This window comes from Nymphaea colorata, chromosome 9 (assembly GCF_008831285.2).
Source record: "Nymphaea colorata isolate Beijing-Zhang1983 chromosome 9, ASM883128v2, whole genome shotgun sequence".
Taxonomy (NCBI): Eukaryota; Viridiplantae; Streptophyta; class Magnoliopsida; order Nymphaeales; family Nymphaeaceae; genus Nymphaea; species Nymphaea colorata.
In genome coordinates this window covers 13333349-13349462 of record NC_045146.1, presented here as the reverse complement: position 1 = coordinate 13349462, position 16114 = coordinate 13333349, and the positions used below count along the sequence as shown (strand labels likewise).

The following is a 16114-nucleotide window of genomic DNA, read 5'->3' as shown; positions in this document are numbered from 1 at the left end:
GCTATAGAATTTTTATTACTGTTTTTGTACTAAGAAATATGCATCTCCATTCTTTTCATAAAAATGCATTAGAAAAATTTTATTTTATTTAGACTAAAGAATTCAAACCAATTTGGCAATGAAGAACCTCATATCCACTAATATTTTAACTTGAAGCCCTGAACCAGCTCCTACGTGGTAGTAGGCGACGATCTAATTAATTAATGGGCATAAAGGCGCAGATGCCCTCGCTAATGACAGCGTTCCTGAGTCCCTGACGAATTAATGAGAGTGTTGGTACCATTTGGAACTGGGGCAGCTCGGCCGGAATATTCATGGCAACTAGGGGTGGAGAGAGATAGAGATTAAACTTATAACAAAAATATGATACGATCACAAGTTTATGCCAAGATTCAAATATTCCTTCTCCTTCACTTTAATGATCTTTAAGTGCAAAATCTAATTACAGGGGCAGGGTTGTCGGGGAAAAGGCTCAAAGCGCTCACCGGATTACATGTTCGGCACTTTTGAATGAGAACATAAAAGAATCCCAAATTTAGTTGTGTTTTCTTTGTTGATGCACCCCTGTGTCTCTCTCAGACATCAGTGGGGCTTCGTTCCGGCCACCAAGAGATGTGATGTTGAAGAGCCTAAATTTTACACAACTTTCAGCAGAGTTGGGACTTACCATGTTTTTTAATAGCTAAAGGCTACTGTGAAATGTGGATGGCATATGTTTTCCCCTTTTGTTTCCTTTCCGTGTCTTAGAACGACATCCACATTTCACTATAGCCTTTAGCTACTAAAGAACCTGGTAGTCCCAAATCTGAAAGTTATGTAAAATTAGACTCTCTAACATCACATCACTTGATGGCGGGCATGAAGGCCACATCAACCAAAAAAAAAAATGCAACTAAATTTGGTATTCTTTTATGTTCTCATTCAAAAGTGTCAAACATCTTATCTGGTAAGCACTTTGAGGCTTTTCTCCAACAACTCCTTCGCAGTCATTAGGTTTACGGAGAGCTGCCCATTTGGAGGAAGGTAAATATTCGGGTAAATTTTTGAGAATGCAAATATGATTGTTTAGTCTGCTTAGAAAAAAAGAAAAACTTGATGGTCTCATAAAATGCTTGGCCTTTAGAAGTCATACATTTTTTCAAACGGAGATGAGAGCACGTTCAGAAAGTGCAATCTAGCGGTAAAAACCGTCTGTTTGATTTGTTTACATGCTATTGCATGTTCATGGAATTCTCTTCCTGAGAATTGAGATCCTTTAGCCTCATTGTTAGGCTTGTATAAAGAATCCGCTGAATGAGTTGTATTTCTTTCATTCGTTCTTAATAAAATCAGATGGGAAACCTCTCCCTATTCTGGTTTTCATTGAAATGCACATGCAACTGGGTCGTCCTAGTGTTGGGCAAGGTGAAGGTATCCACACCGGTGCGGCGGACATGTCGCTGATAGTTTTCACAGACACTCTCTTCACCGACAACTTTTCTAAACAACTTTGTTTCCGCTTTTTGCCGACGTTTTCCGGCCATCGGTAAGATACCAATTTTTTGTAGTGGATGGATGACAAGTGAGCACAGTTTGGCTGGCTCTCACTTTCATTTTCAACTCAAGCTTTTTTTCTGCTTTAAAAAATAAACAAAAACTAACTGCAACACTCTTGGAGTCTTTTAAGAAAACATAAAAAATAATGAAAGTAGGAGGTTTAATGCAGTTTTTCACCACGGAAAGCCACCGTTGGCCTTAAGGATCGATAGTATGAGATGTGATATTTATACCCTTTGTTTGCAATAGCCTCTAGATATTTCTCTTGATCCTTTTCTTTTTTGCAATTCTAGGTTGATAACAATCATATTATTATGTTTATTAGTGTCTTTACCTCCATAGATATAATTCCTTTGTAGGTCGCAATATTATCTTTAGCATTAATAACCTTCCTCTGGTTGGGAAGATTTGGTTTGATAATATTAGGTACTTTAGTTAATGCTTTTCATAAGGCGTATTTGAAAAGTCCAAAAGACATATAAATTGATTTTTCTTGCAACGCCAGGTCTTGTTCGTAACAATCTCATTATTAATTTTTTGGAGCCTTTACCTCCAAAGACATCATTCCCTTATAGGTCACAAATTATTTTTAACAATAATAACCTTTCTTTTATTGTTAATGTTAAAAACTTTGCACACTATCTTCATCCTCCCTCGAATTGGATACATATTCGGAAAATCCAGTTTGGCCTTAAAAAGTTTGTGAAGATGCATCGCACCATGAGTTTGTTGATCAAGAAGCCAATGATCTCTTGGTCATCTTGAGGTCTTCATTGAGGCCTAAACCTTCTTTGGCAAATGTTCTTCGTTATCCCATCTATGTATTTTTCCATCCCAACTTGACATTCTTGCTCCAATTCATGTTAAAAATAACAAAGGTATGAGATTTAACATTGTTTTTCACCAAGGAAGGCTACCATCAACTTTAAAGATCATTAGCGCGAGCATTAATATTTATATATATATTTTTACAATAACATATATATATATATATATATATATGATGGAGAAATAGAAGAATATAGGGTAAGCATGGAACTGGCAAATGAGAGTAGTTTTTCACCACGAAATGCTATACATGGGCCTTAAGGATCAATAGTAAATAGTATGAGATTTGATATTTATATTCTCTGTTTACAATAATTTTTGGATTTTTTTCTTGATTTTTTTCACAATTCCAGGTCAACGACCCTCATTGTTGAAAACAATGCTATATTTATTTTTGTTAGCGTCTTTACCTCCATACATATCATTCCCTTATGGGTCGCAATATTATCTATAACAATTATAACTTCCCCATTCTTGGGAACACCCTATTTGATAACATTAGATACTTTTCATAATGTTTTCCATTATCATCCTCCAAGCATTTGAAAATTCTAAGAGATGTTTCAAATTTCCTTTTTTTTTTTTGGAACGCCAGGTCAATGACCTTTCCTTTTTATAACAACGTGGTTATTGTTGCTAGCAACTTTACCTTTTCAGATATCAATCTCTTATAGGTCACAATATTATTTTTAACAATAGCAATTTTCCTTTTGTTGTGAAAGTTTTTGTTTGGTAATGTTAAATACTTTGTATAATGTCTTATACTTTCTTCCTACCTCAAAATAGATATGTTCGGAATGACCAAGGTGACCATGAAAAGTTTGTAAAGATGAATTGAACCATCACTTTATTGAAGAATGCACGTTCCCTCAGTCAGTTGGACGTTATTCATGGAACCTTAAATCTTCTTCACGAGCAAGTGTTCCTTATTATCCATCCTCTTATTTTTCATCTTAACATGAGTATTAATCTGCTTTCCGGCCTGATAAGGAGTCGGGCTCAGGCCAAGCTGCACCCCGTGACGGTGGTCTATGCTTCCCTCGACACCCAAAACTCAAGCTCGGGGCCAGCCTGGTTACACCCAAATCTCCACATGAAAACCAATTTTTATTTCGGTACTTCAATTATGTCATGAACAATCGAGCTTTTCATGGACATGCATTAGAGATACAAAATGAATTTTAGTTGGAATACTAAGTGGTCACCTATATATGTGTAGCTTAATCTTGACAATGTAGCTCATACTTATGATACTTTGAAGATGATCTTTCCCTTTTAAAGTATGTTGTCAATTGATCAAATATCTCCTCAGACTCACAAGAGACTTTTTGTTTTGAATGTCCGCTAAAAGTGACATGCTTATCGATGGTTTTGAACTGAACGCTGGTAAAAGCTCAACTTTCAACGACATTCTAATGGCACGCGTTGATGAAAGCTACTGTCATCGATAAAAGTAACCTTTCATCAACGTGCAATTTTTTCATGGATCGATGAATCCTCAGATTTTTGTAGTAATGTGAATCCTCAGATTTTTGTAGTTATTTAACAGTAATCTTTTTCACCATTACAGATTCCAAAGTTACCAACGGCTTACGATGTTGGTAATTGTTATGCCGCCGGAATCTTTCCCGACGGCTTGCGGGGGTTTTTGCCGTTGGCAAAGACCATGTATAATATAATAGACATACTCGTAAGACATGCATTAGTGATATCTATTAATGATTCTACAAACTTGCAGATGTAGATGCCTAGCTCCAAGATTTTTCCACGCAAATCCGTAGATTAAGGAATTGCTGGGTCCTCAGAAGACAATATGATATTGCCGGCGGACTTGGTCAAAATCTCATTTCTGACTTGGGGATCTAGAATGATCTTAATTAATGGGCTAGGCATTTGATTATTTTGATTTTCTGCCAATGGAGGTCCGGTAGCTGGCCAGTTACAGAACTCTTAAAACAACTGCCATGGCCTTTTACCTAAACGACGGCATCTTAATATAATACCGGGGACTAGTAGATTTCAGCATCGAACGTTATTAATCGTGTCCAGACGACCTAGCCTTTCCCGTCCTTGAAACAACAGACGTACTCGTGGGCAATAAATTACAATGCTAATGCAAAGGCAGACACAAAGGTTCCATATAATTCCTCTGGCCTACAGAAAACTGCACTCGATCTTAATTTGAGTGGGTGTGATTCAAAACTTCAATATTAAAATGTTACAGGCACCCACAAGTATTGTTGGGGATACTAATCTCCTAATTACTGATCGAGACCCAGCCATGTTATACTTGACAGCAGCTATGCCTCGGCCCGGTCCCATTCTAAACTCTCGTCATCTTGGAAGTATCCTTTAAGGTGAGTGGTTCATCCCAACGCCCTCCGATGAGAAGCCACTGTCTTCCCTTATGCCCAAGGTTTTGAAAGAACATGCATACTCTCTTTATACTTCAGAAAAGATGTGGACAATCAAGCACACCATAAGAAATTAAGATTCATGTGTAAGGTAGGTACTGCCATTAATAGCATTGAGTGTGCAAGAGGTCGATCGTTCTGGTAACAATTTCAGAAAAATAAACAACAGGAGCCATTTGACCTTCTTTTTCTTTTACCCTGATCGACTTAGTTTGTATAGTTAATTTGCATCACACATTTGAAGTTCTAGTAACCAACCATCTACAACCACAATCGTAATAAGTAAGCAATTGAAAATTATAAGAAACGTGCATGCCTTATCTGTTATGAGCAGTTAACATGTATTAAAAAAAAAAAAATCATTGTCTCACACTGACGAACTTAGGTCGATTTCTTAAATTATTTGACTGGCAGCGGCCAAGTATGATCTGTGATCAAGGGTGAACCTCAGGTTGTGGGTGCCAGACCGGATAACTTATTTTTATTATTATTTTATTAAATTATATGTATAATTAACTTTTGTTATAATTAATTATATTTATGTATTATTTTGTATTAAAAAAGTAGATAGTTTTACCGGACCCAGCCCGCAGTTACAGGCGGAGGCCCTGCCTGAGGCTGACTTTTTATGGGGTCGGGGTGGCCCGACGCTCAAAGAGTGTGGGCTCCCATAACTTCTGAAAAGATGCAGTATGAATAAATATGCAAAATGGCTATTAAGGTGACCAGCGTTATGTAAAAAAGAAAAAAAAATCCCGAGATAAGAACGAACAGGGAAGCACATGGATGACTACATGGCCATGCCAACCATAGGGGAGAAAGCCTGAAAATAGGTCTCAGAGGCGTTGGAAAATAAGGATGAGAGGTTGGTGTGGGTTCAAGCCAATGAAATATGGCCGGAAACAGCTGCCGATTAATCCGAAAATCAGCCAGAATTTAGAATGGCATGAAGTTTGAGGAAAGGATGCAGAGAGGTCGATCATGTCCTCAGTTGATCGGAAGATTTCGGGGAGCTCAAATATTGGCGTCGTGCACGATATTTCCGGCCACCCATATTCCAGACCTGCAGTTACAGCATGGCCAACTCAGACCGCCGGCGGCTCGACGGCGGATCCAAACCAACAAGTGGTACCAGCTTCAATCCATAAATCATAAAAAGCTGGAGTCTCTATTTCAAGAGCATACGTTTGGTCGCGACGAGGAAAAATAACGGATAGGAAAATTCGAGTGGTAAAAATGGTAACATTTTCTAATTGGTGCAATCACAAGGCAGATTTTTCCCATGAACACTCCAAGAAAGTAAGGCTTCCGAATGAAAATAATTCTCGGCACGTGGGGAAGAAAATGTGCTATAATCTCTCTCTCTCTCTTTCTCTAAAAAAAAAATAGGTCTCTAGTTCGATTCTCATCAATACTAATGTCATTAGTAACAATGATGCAATTGCAATGTAAGACCCAAAAAGCAAGGAAAATAAAGAGGTTTTTAGCATCTTCTTTTGGCGGTGGGTTGTTTAACTTCATTCTCTCATAAGAGACTAAGTGAAAGTATGAAGTCAGAAGTTAAGAGTCCTATGAGTGGAGCTTCATTTCTTCTTGGCTTTGGTCCAATGTCAGTGCAAGAACGTTATCCATTGGGTTTAACTTTTGGAACTGGGGATTACCACGGATCATATTCAGATCGAATGTACCCATTACCATATATAACTTTTGGGATAACCGTATATTCAGATTTGAATGATTTTAATGCAAATAACAAAAGTTCTACATCATATCTGGTTTCTAGATTGAAATCTAAATCTGATATGAATCAGACTTCTAAATTCAACATCTGAATCCAACTTTAAATTCAAAATAATCAAAAGCAGATTTCAATTTGAACCGGACTTTTAAGTTCAATATCGGAATCCAATCCAAATGAAAGTGGAATGAGATTCACACATTTAAAATAATAATAATAATAATAATAAGAGATTATCAAAACTAAGTCAGCAAGTTCCTTATTTCACATGCTTTAGCCACCAGAAACCTTAACAGAAAAGCCAAAAAGCAACAAAACAATAAGAGCCTGCCCACCACCTTGACCATCAAGTAAAAGGATAACATGGACGGAGTAGGGAAGATGTAAGGCCTTCATTATGTGCTCTCTCATAGTGCTTCTGTTCTTAAGGAGCAGAAACAAGGCAAGAAGCGAACATAAACAAAAGAAAATGGAACAAAGAAAAGAGGACGATGACGGCATAGAGAGAGAGAAAAAAAAAAAACCCATTGTTTTTAAAAACTTTTAAGGCTGCGTTTGAAGGGGCGGGAAAAAATTATACACTTGAAATTTCAAGTGCTGTGAGGTAAAAGCATATAAATTTACCACTTTAAATTCTTTCACGCAAAAGCCATGAAGGAGAGGAAGAATCCGAATTATATTTGGTGTGGTGAGAACAGTACAAAACCACAAAAAATAAATCATGTAACCAAAAAAATTATAAGTTATAAAAAGGTAGCGGAATTTGGGATCGCATGGAGTGGGCAAATAGCGTGGGAGTCTCTCACCTCATTAAATATTTGGTGTATCGACAATGACTACTTTAAAAACTCTTGGTACGTTGCTCAACGTTTCTAAGATATTAAAATATAAAATGTTAAAGCTTTAAGAGATATTAAAATATAAACTGTTAAAGCTTTAAGGTGGACTTCAAACCCGGTACCTGAAATCGGTGGTCAGCGATAATTAAGGGGGCTGAGCTTAGGCTGCCAACAAAAAGTTCGGGTCAACCCGAGCCCCATTTTGCGGAGCATTGGTCTGGCCAATGCTTGACCCAGTCCGATGCGCGACATTATTTATAACGATTTATATTTAAAAAAAAGACAAAAATTAATAATGATAAGAGATTTAACATGGGCACATTTAAGGATCGACAATGCGAGAGTTGATGTTTATATTTTCTCTTTTCATAAGAATCTTTATTATATGAAGACCAGTGAGAAAGTCCATATTTACACTTCCTCTTTTCACAAGATTAATCTCTATAAGAAAACCACCTTTTATTTCGGCATTTCAATTTTGTCATGGACAACAAACGTGTTCATGGATATGCTTAGAGATACAGAATGAAATTTAGCTGGTATACTAAATGGTCAGCTATATGTACGTAGGACATTATATATTGTTCTTTTAGTATATTTCAAAGATGATCTTTCCCTTTTAAAGTATGTTCACAATTGATCAGATGTCTTCTCGCGCTCTCAAGATTAAGAAGAAAAAAGAAATCCAGCACATGAAAGGAAGACTTGTATGGTTGAGATCAATGGCCACGGCTGCACCAAGTCTCCAGTGGGTACAGGCAGGTGGGTGTTAGATTTAACGGTTCTCCTTTTCACCGGTATAGATTCCAAAAATTCCCGACGCCTTACGGTACTGGGAATTGTTATGCCGACGAGATCTCTCCCGACTGCTTTGGGGGATCTTTTCCGTCGGAAAAACCCAAGTATAATATGATAGATATGCTCCCAAGACATGTACTAGTGATCATATCTATTAATGGTCCTATGTAGATGCCTAGCTGCAAGAAACTTCCACGCAAATCCTAACAGTCAGGATTTGCAGGGTGCTCACAAGACAGTATAGTATTCCAGCTGGGCTTTGTCAAAATCTCATCTCCAACTTCGGGATCAAGAATGAACATAATCCTTGAGATAGACACGCCGGATTTGATTTTGTGCCGACGTTTAGGATCCAAACAAGGTCTTAACACAACTTTCACAACAACCACCAAACAGACGTATTAGTGGGGCAACAAACAAAGCTAACGCAAGGCAGATACAATGGATCCACATACTTCCTCTGGCCTGCAACAAACTGTTCGCAATATTAATTGAGTGGGTGTGATTCAAACCTTCAAAATTAAAATGTTACGGGCACCCACAAGTATTGCTGGGGTACGAATCTCGTCATTATGGAGCCGGACCCAGTTATGTCATACTTGGCAGTACCCATGCCTCTTCATCTTGGGAGTATCGATCGTTGATATTGATCATAAAATGAACATGGGATCCTGCGAGGATCACATTTTGTTTTTTATGCTCAACATAATTGGCAGTAGATTTAGCAAAACTGTTGTCGTTTATCCCTTTACATGTTTCTTCATGATTATCAAACTTATATTTTTGAACTTTTCAGGGCTTTGTAGCTATTACGAAATCATTTCGAATTCCCGCGAACGAGCTCAAGGGATTGAGAATCACGTGTTCAAGATTCACATTACTTTAGTATTCGAAGGTCAAAAGGAAATGGTAACTTATTGAGCCAAGCGGCAATACTATTTGATTACAAGAAAAATTTTTAGGGAAAAATTCACAAGCATGAACTTTTTTTTTTGCATTTCTTTGAGGAAGCAACTATTGCACACTGACAAGGAAGAAAACACAAAGCATTATTGCTCAGCCGCAGTTATTTCTTTGTTTCCCTCGTTAGCTGAACGTCGCTGATGATAAAAACTTGAGGCGCCTCTTGAGAATTGAAACTCCTTAGCTTTTCTTGTTTGGTGGGAACGGACATGACAGTTCCATGTGAGTCGACGTACTCTGTAACTCTGTGCCGCCGGCAAATGGCAGAGCCAAGGTGAGACTTTCCTATAAGACTCCGATCTGAGATGCATACGTCCATCGCAGCGTGCAGCATCCCCTTCCTCTGTCAAGGCAGCCATCCGTTCCGGACTGCCACCACCACCATAAGAATGGCAGTATTGGAATCATCCGCTGCTAACCTTACCCTGTCAATGGTGGCAGAGCCGGAGGCGGCCGTGCAAGTTTCCAGTCCGCTCTTGCCGCCTTGCCGCCACCCGCTTCTTGATGTGGGCTTCGTTGAGCTGCTTCTGGCCTTTCTTGCCTTCCTGGTACTCTTCCGCTACTCCCTCAAGCAGCAGCAGAAGCTGCGTGGCTTGCCGGCCTGGCCCCTGCTTGGAATGCTCCCTTCCCTGATCCTTGGATTGCGAGGGGATGTTTATGAGTGGGTCTCCGACGTGATCATCAGGCGGGGAGGAACCTTCACCTTTAACGGCCCATGGTATATATATGCATGCATCCATCCCTTTTTTCTGCGTTTTTTGTTTATTCATTTCTCCTAATTCAAGTGGTTGCTTTTTGATATCTGTTGTTTCTTAACTATGTATGTCTGAACTTCACTATAATTTCACCTCTCTCAACGCCTAATCTCTTCCTTCTCTTACATATATATATATAATTGTATTCGTGAGGAAAAGATAGTCCGCCTGTCATGTAAAGAGTTGGAGTTCAAAACTTATGACGACCAACTTGCATAAGCCAAAGCATGCATTACAAAGCATCAGGCGTGGAGGGAAAAAAATTGGTTTCGCCACTTTTTTTCAAGTATGGCAGAACTAGGAGTAATATCAAAATCTTAGGTACTTTATTTATTTTCATCGAAATATATGTAAGCTTGTGACGAAAACACGCGAGCGAAACAGCTAGTTAGTTTAACATGGTTACCCAAAAAAATTAAGCACAAGATGGGTTCATTATCGCTTGTTATTGACTTCGCTTTTGTCTGAATGATTTTGACAGAAGAGTTTGATATTTTAATCGAATTTTTGGAGTTAAATGTGATTTTTTTTTCATTTACTTTTGCGATTAATAAATTAATTAATAATATGATCTTAAGGAGGACGTAACAATATGCTTATTACATTTTTTTGTTTCTTTAGTAGATTACACACACACACACAGAGAGAGAGAGAGAGAACCTTTTTGCTCCCTCATTTTTTTCTAGCTCTCTCTCACCCCTTCTCCAACTCCCCCATCAATGAAGTATCTTAATCACTAAATGTTATATTGCCTGACCAATCGTATACTTGGTCCATCAATGAAGTATCATAATCGCTAAAAATCCATGGCAGTAGAGAATTCTTGCGAGTTTGTTTTAAAAATTTATGTTTGTGCTAATCTATCTCGAGTATGTTTAGGACGAGACCATTTTACAGTCAAGATCCAACAAAAAAGGAAGAAAACACAAGAACACAAGGATTTATGTGGTTGAGAATGACAAAGAGTCCTCAATAATCCATGGCCACACTATAGCTCTTCTATTTCGAACTAGACAAAACACAAGATTCATTGGAAAACAACAATAGCACCCCTCATGCACGTACTAAATTATATAAAACATGAGTAGCTTATTAAATAGGGATCCAACTGCGTATATATACAGCAGAGAAAAAGTTCATACCATTTTATCCTATATTAGCTCATCACTGTTTATAAGCACACTCCCATTCCTTTCAATCTTATAGTTGGCATTAACTTATCAGATTTTTCATAAAGCACTTCTTTCAATCTGATCTTGAAGGTCATGTCACCTCAAAATTAAGCCTTTTTATGAACTTTTCATGGAAGGAACTAATGAAAGAATGAGAAATTAGAATTTTTTTGAATGGCTATTGATATTGAAGGTCACCACCCAAAAAAAAAAGAGGTGAAGTATTTTTTTAAGAAATGTCTTTTTCAAACTTTTAACTTTTTTCACTGCCTTGTTTTTTATTCTTATAATAAAGGAGAACCCTTTTGAGCAACCACAAGTATTCTAAGTGCACCGGCCATTGCATATAACCAGCTTCAGACTGGAGCACCGAGATCAATGGCTGCTCCTTTTATCAAAATTCTGCAAGTGTTTGTGTCCACCCGCACGCAGATGGGGTTGGCCATGGTCAAGCTGGAAGCTATGGTGTGGTGAACCAACCAACAAGAATGAAGCTTCAGTTTTCTACCGGACGATAAGAAACCCCACTCACAGAAAGGCTTCGTTAATTATCATCCTCAGTTTTAGAACTTTTGGGTCCCGACAATCTTAATGGAGGGGATGTGAATCTGACCAAGTGGGTGGCGTTTTCTATTGTTGGCAACAGGTTTACAAATCTGAACTGCGTGATTACGGGGGACCCGCGGAACGTGGAGTACCTGCTGAAGACCAGGTTTTCTAGCTTCCCCAAGGGCGACTATTTCCGTGACGTGCTCCGGGATTTCCTCGGCGACGGCATCTTCAACGCCGACGGCGCCCTCTGGCGCAGCCAGAAGAAGACCGTCAGCATGGCCTTTCACTCCGCCAACTTCCGGAAGATCACTGCCTCCATTGTCGGCGACCTCTTCAGCTCGCGCCTCCTCCCTTTGCTGGATGCTTACGCCAACAACGATGTCGCCTTCGACCTCCAGGTACCTCCTGCCTATTTAAGGCATGGCAGTGCCTTGCCCAGACAGCAGGATTTTGTCTCTCAACTTCTTTTTACATATTTATATATATAAAAGTTGATTCCCAGCCGATTGGCTCCGACCTTTGACGGCACACGTCTCAATGCGGCACGAAATTAAATGCATTTCTGTATGAAAATAAAAAGAAAGGTGACAAGAGTCGGTGACTATTTAAATTTAGTCAGGCCATCTCCTTTATATGGGCAGCCGAGAGACAAAGAATGATAAAAGCCTGTTGTGAACTAATATTATAAAACAAAATGTTCATCATATTTTTTTCATTATTTATTTTTAAATTGTTTATTATGATGAATCAACAGTATTCATGAATGTGATGTCACTAACTTTGGTTATCAATATTCACCTAACCATTTAATGGGAACCAAAGTCTGAATGGTTGAAAGAAAAATAAAAATAAAAAAGATTCAAACTATTACTATATTAGGAAGATACCATCTTTTTTTTGTTTTTTTCTTTGTTCTGTTAGATCCAACTGCTCTGTTAGATGTCTAGATAAGTTTAAAAATCTGAAGACGTCATTCAATTTTATATGTATATATATATATGTGTGTATGTGTGTGAGAGAGAGAAAGAGAGAGAAAGAGAGAAATTAATTCTTCTATCATTTCTACTGCCTTGTGTTCTAACCAATACATCTAACTTTAGATCTCCAAAATCATCACTAGAATATCGAATCAATTATCTTTAAAACAAAAAAGTTTCTTACAGTGGTAATATTTACCTTTTATTTGCATATAAACTATTCGTGAACTAAGAATAAGATTCATCATCAAGATCATAGCTTCTTGAACCGAAATGGGGAAAACGAATAAATTTGACTAAAATGAGGTGATGGATTTGGAAATTTTAGTGACTGAAAAGTGAATGAGATTATTATTGAACGAAAGCATTTCTTACTAGAAATTAGCGGACTTATCTATGTCATTCTATTATTGAGAAGTACTGATGAACGGGTACTTTTTAAAATGGATATTTCTTCTATAATTACTTCAAAAATTCTTAAATCTGATCTTCAATCCAGCCTGCCAACTAAATTAGGCTAAGAACAGGTTCGAGCCTGAGTAGTGCACATGCAACTTAGAATCCGGTTCAAGTAGGTAACGTCGAATGCGCGTTGGGTTTTAGATCCGACGGCGACGGACAAATTTTGGGTCCAGACGCGTGTAACATCCCGGCCCGTTTGCGTTTCACGAATGCAGGACGTCCTGCTCCGCTTGACGTTGGACAACGTCTGCATGATGGCCCTCAGCGTCGACCTGGGCAGCCTAAAGCCGAGCTTGCCGGCGATCCCCTTCTCCAGGTCCTTCGAGGACGCCACGGAGATGTCCACTCTCCGGTTCCTCATGCCAACAGCAGTCTGGAAGATGATGCGGTTCTTCGACCTCGGGCCGGAGAGGAGGTTGAGGCGGTCGGTCCGGCAGGTCCAGGAGTTTGTCGCCGGCGTCATAGCTGCAAGGAAGAAGGAACTTTCCCGGGGAGAGGGCGCCGAAAGAACGGACCTCGTCAGCATCTTCATGAGAGCCAGAGATGAAGACGGCCAGCCTCACTCGGACGAGTTTCTAAGGGACATGTGCATCAGCTTCATCCTGGCCGGGCGGGACACGTCCTCGGTGGCGCTATCATGGTTCTTCTGGTTGCTGGGCCAGAACCCGGCGGTCGAGGAGAGGATAGTGGCGGAGATTCATTGGGTAGTCGGGGAGAGGCGTTCTTCGTTCGGCAGGGAGGAGGATGAGGTGGGCGGTCAGGTAGTAGGAGTGGAGGATGTGAGGAAGATGCATTACCTGCATGCGGCCATCACAGAGACGCTGAGGCTGTATCCTCCCGTCTCCATCGATCATAAGGAAGTAAGTGCTTAACACTCTTCTCTTCCTCTTCGAGCTTTTTTCAAAACGAGCCAGGCTTGTCATCCATATCACAAATTAGTGCCTGGCGATCTCTTAATTTAGTGCACCTATGTCCTAGGCTCCCCTTTAATAATACCACAAGAAATTTATTAGACAAGTTGGAAAAAGTTGATCTACCGCCGTTATTGTAGTTGAGCTCACATATATTTGCTTTCATAAAAATAAAAATGCGATGTATAATTTTAAGAATCAATGTAAATGATGCATTGTTTACACACCAGCTATGTTATGCCCTTTGAAGCAAGAATGAAGAGTCTTTCTTTCTTAGGTAAGAAAACCAAGTGGGGAGCCCCTCACAAGTTGTCCAGTTGCGTGCACACCACCAAATGTACATTTGAGAAAAAAATGAGGGGTTAGGATGTTTTAGAAATTTTTATGAAGAAATATACATTTCAAATTTTCAACTTTTTCATAACCCTTTTGTCCTTTTAAAAAAGCTTCTTCTTTTACTTAATCAAGAGCATTTTAGTCATTACACCCTCCCATTTAGATAACTAGCTTCACACACAGGCCCATTGATAAACACTAACACTTATGCACCTGCGTTACGTCACTCACAGTAAGGGAACAGAAGTGTCAATAAGTGAGTGGGAGTCACAAAGTCTGTTGGCTTTGAAGGAATTTGAAAAAAAATGGCGTCGACTCTGCTGATCTGTGGCTGTAACTGATGGAATCTAATAAATGCGTACGTTAGTGCTGTGAATGCACAACACGGCCTATTTATATGGGTTGTATGATGACCAACATACGCAAGCATTCGTTTAGATGGGAAAATTTATATGTTTTCATATGACATTCAATGTGTAGATGCCCAATGTTTCCTTTCGGCGAAGTGCTTCCATGTTCTTCTATGTTTGATTTGAGGATCTGTAATTAATTAGTAATCTTCAAGAACGACCCTTTCACTCTTGGCAGGTCATTGAAGATGAGGTCTTTCCAGACGGTACTTCCCTGAAGAAAGGGACCAAAGTTTTATATTGCGCATATGCAATGGGGAGGATGGAGAGCATATGGGGCAAAGACTGTAGGCAGTTCAAACCAGAGAGATGGATCCAAGATGGCCAGTTTACGAGCGAACCGGCTTACAAGTTTCCTGCCTTTAATGGCGGCCCCCGGCTTTGTCTTGGGAAGGATTTCTCTTACTTCCAAATGAAGCTGATAGCTGCTAATATCATATCCCGGTTCCACGTACAAATTGTCCCGGGACATCCAGTCTTGCCAAAGCTCGCCTTGACCATTTACATGAAACATGGTCTGAAAGTTGTTCTTCACAAGAGGGAAGCATATAAAATGGTACCATGAGAACCGAGCCACTTGCAGTTATGCGTCAAAAGCTTAAATTTTGTGCCTGGTTACAACGAGATGCTCTCGTCACAACCCTCAACTATATATAAATATAATCATGTTCTTTGTTCTTCTTTTGCGTGCTTTTTTTACTCGGGTGATGTTTTTCTATCTAATCATGTTCCTTTTGTATTTGTCCTTTCCTCGGCACCAGTGTTGATGTTTTACCTATCTAAAGTGAGCCGTTGGGTGCAGAAGTTGTATTTTTATTAGGGTGGAATCCACCTTATATACTTACAGCATTTTTCTGTCGCTTTATCATCTATTTACTCAACAGAGTTGATCTATCGCTTTTATGCGGATTAGCCATTCTCTACTTTCTTCTCACGCTTCGTTCTTTATCTCTTTCCTGCTATGACCAGATCATCATTCACGTTTTTGGGGCTGGCCAAATTCCAATCCCCTTATCCAGGGATTATGTTGTCTTGCTAGAATTTTTTAGTGAAACGTGAACTAGGGATTATGTTGTCTTGTTAGAAATTTTTAGTGAAACGTGAACTCACCTCACTGCCACGAAGCTGCAGAACGCCGAATCCCCCACCCCACCGTTAACCCCCTTAGGCCATGCTTTGATTACCTCAGATGTAAGATCAGAAGAGATCAGATTTGCTTAGAAGATCTATAATGTAAAACAAACTGGGAATCAGATTTCAAATCCACGAAATAGGTTAGAGATCTCCGATCTCTTGCACAGATCTCACATTCGCGAGGCTGTGGCTGAAGGTCTCCCGCCATCATCAGCGTCTGCCATGGCCCTTTCTCTCCACCAAAGAACCGTCAAGAAAAACGTGATTTCTAACAAGACGATCGTGTCAG

General features: G+C 39.3%; 1 protein-coding gene across 1 annotated transcript; it reads left to right on the top strand.

Annotated features, from left to right (window-relative positions):
- The first annotated feature begins 9337 nt into the window (after nt 1–9337).
- LOC116260594 (cytochrome P450 86B1) lies at nt 9338–15474 on the top strand. Its single transcript, XM_031639047.2, has 4 exons — nt 9338–9834; nt 11690–11993; nt 13250–13894; nt 14870–15474. Exons 1-4 carry the CDS (start codon nt 9422–9424, stop codon nt 15254–15256), a joined length of 1749 nt encoding a protein of 582 aa, XP_031494907.2. The 5' UTR covers nt 9338–9421; the 3' UTR covers nt 15257–15474.
- Nucleotides 15475–16114: the final 640 nt, after the last annotated feature.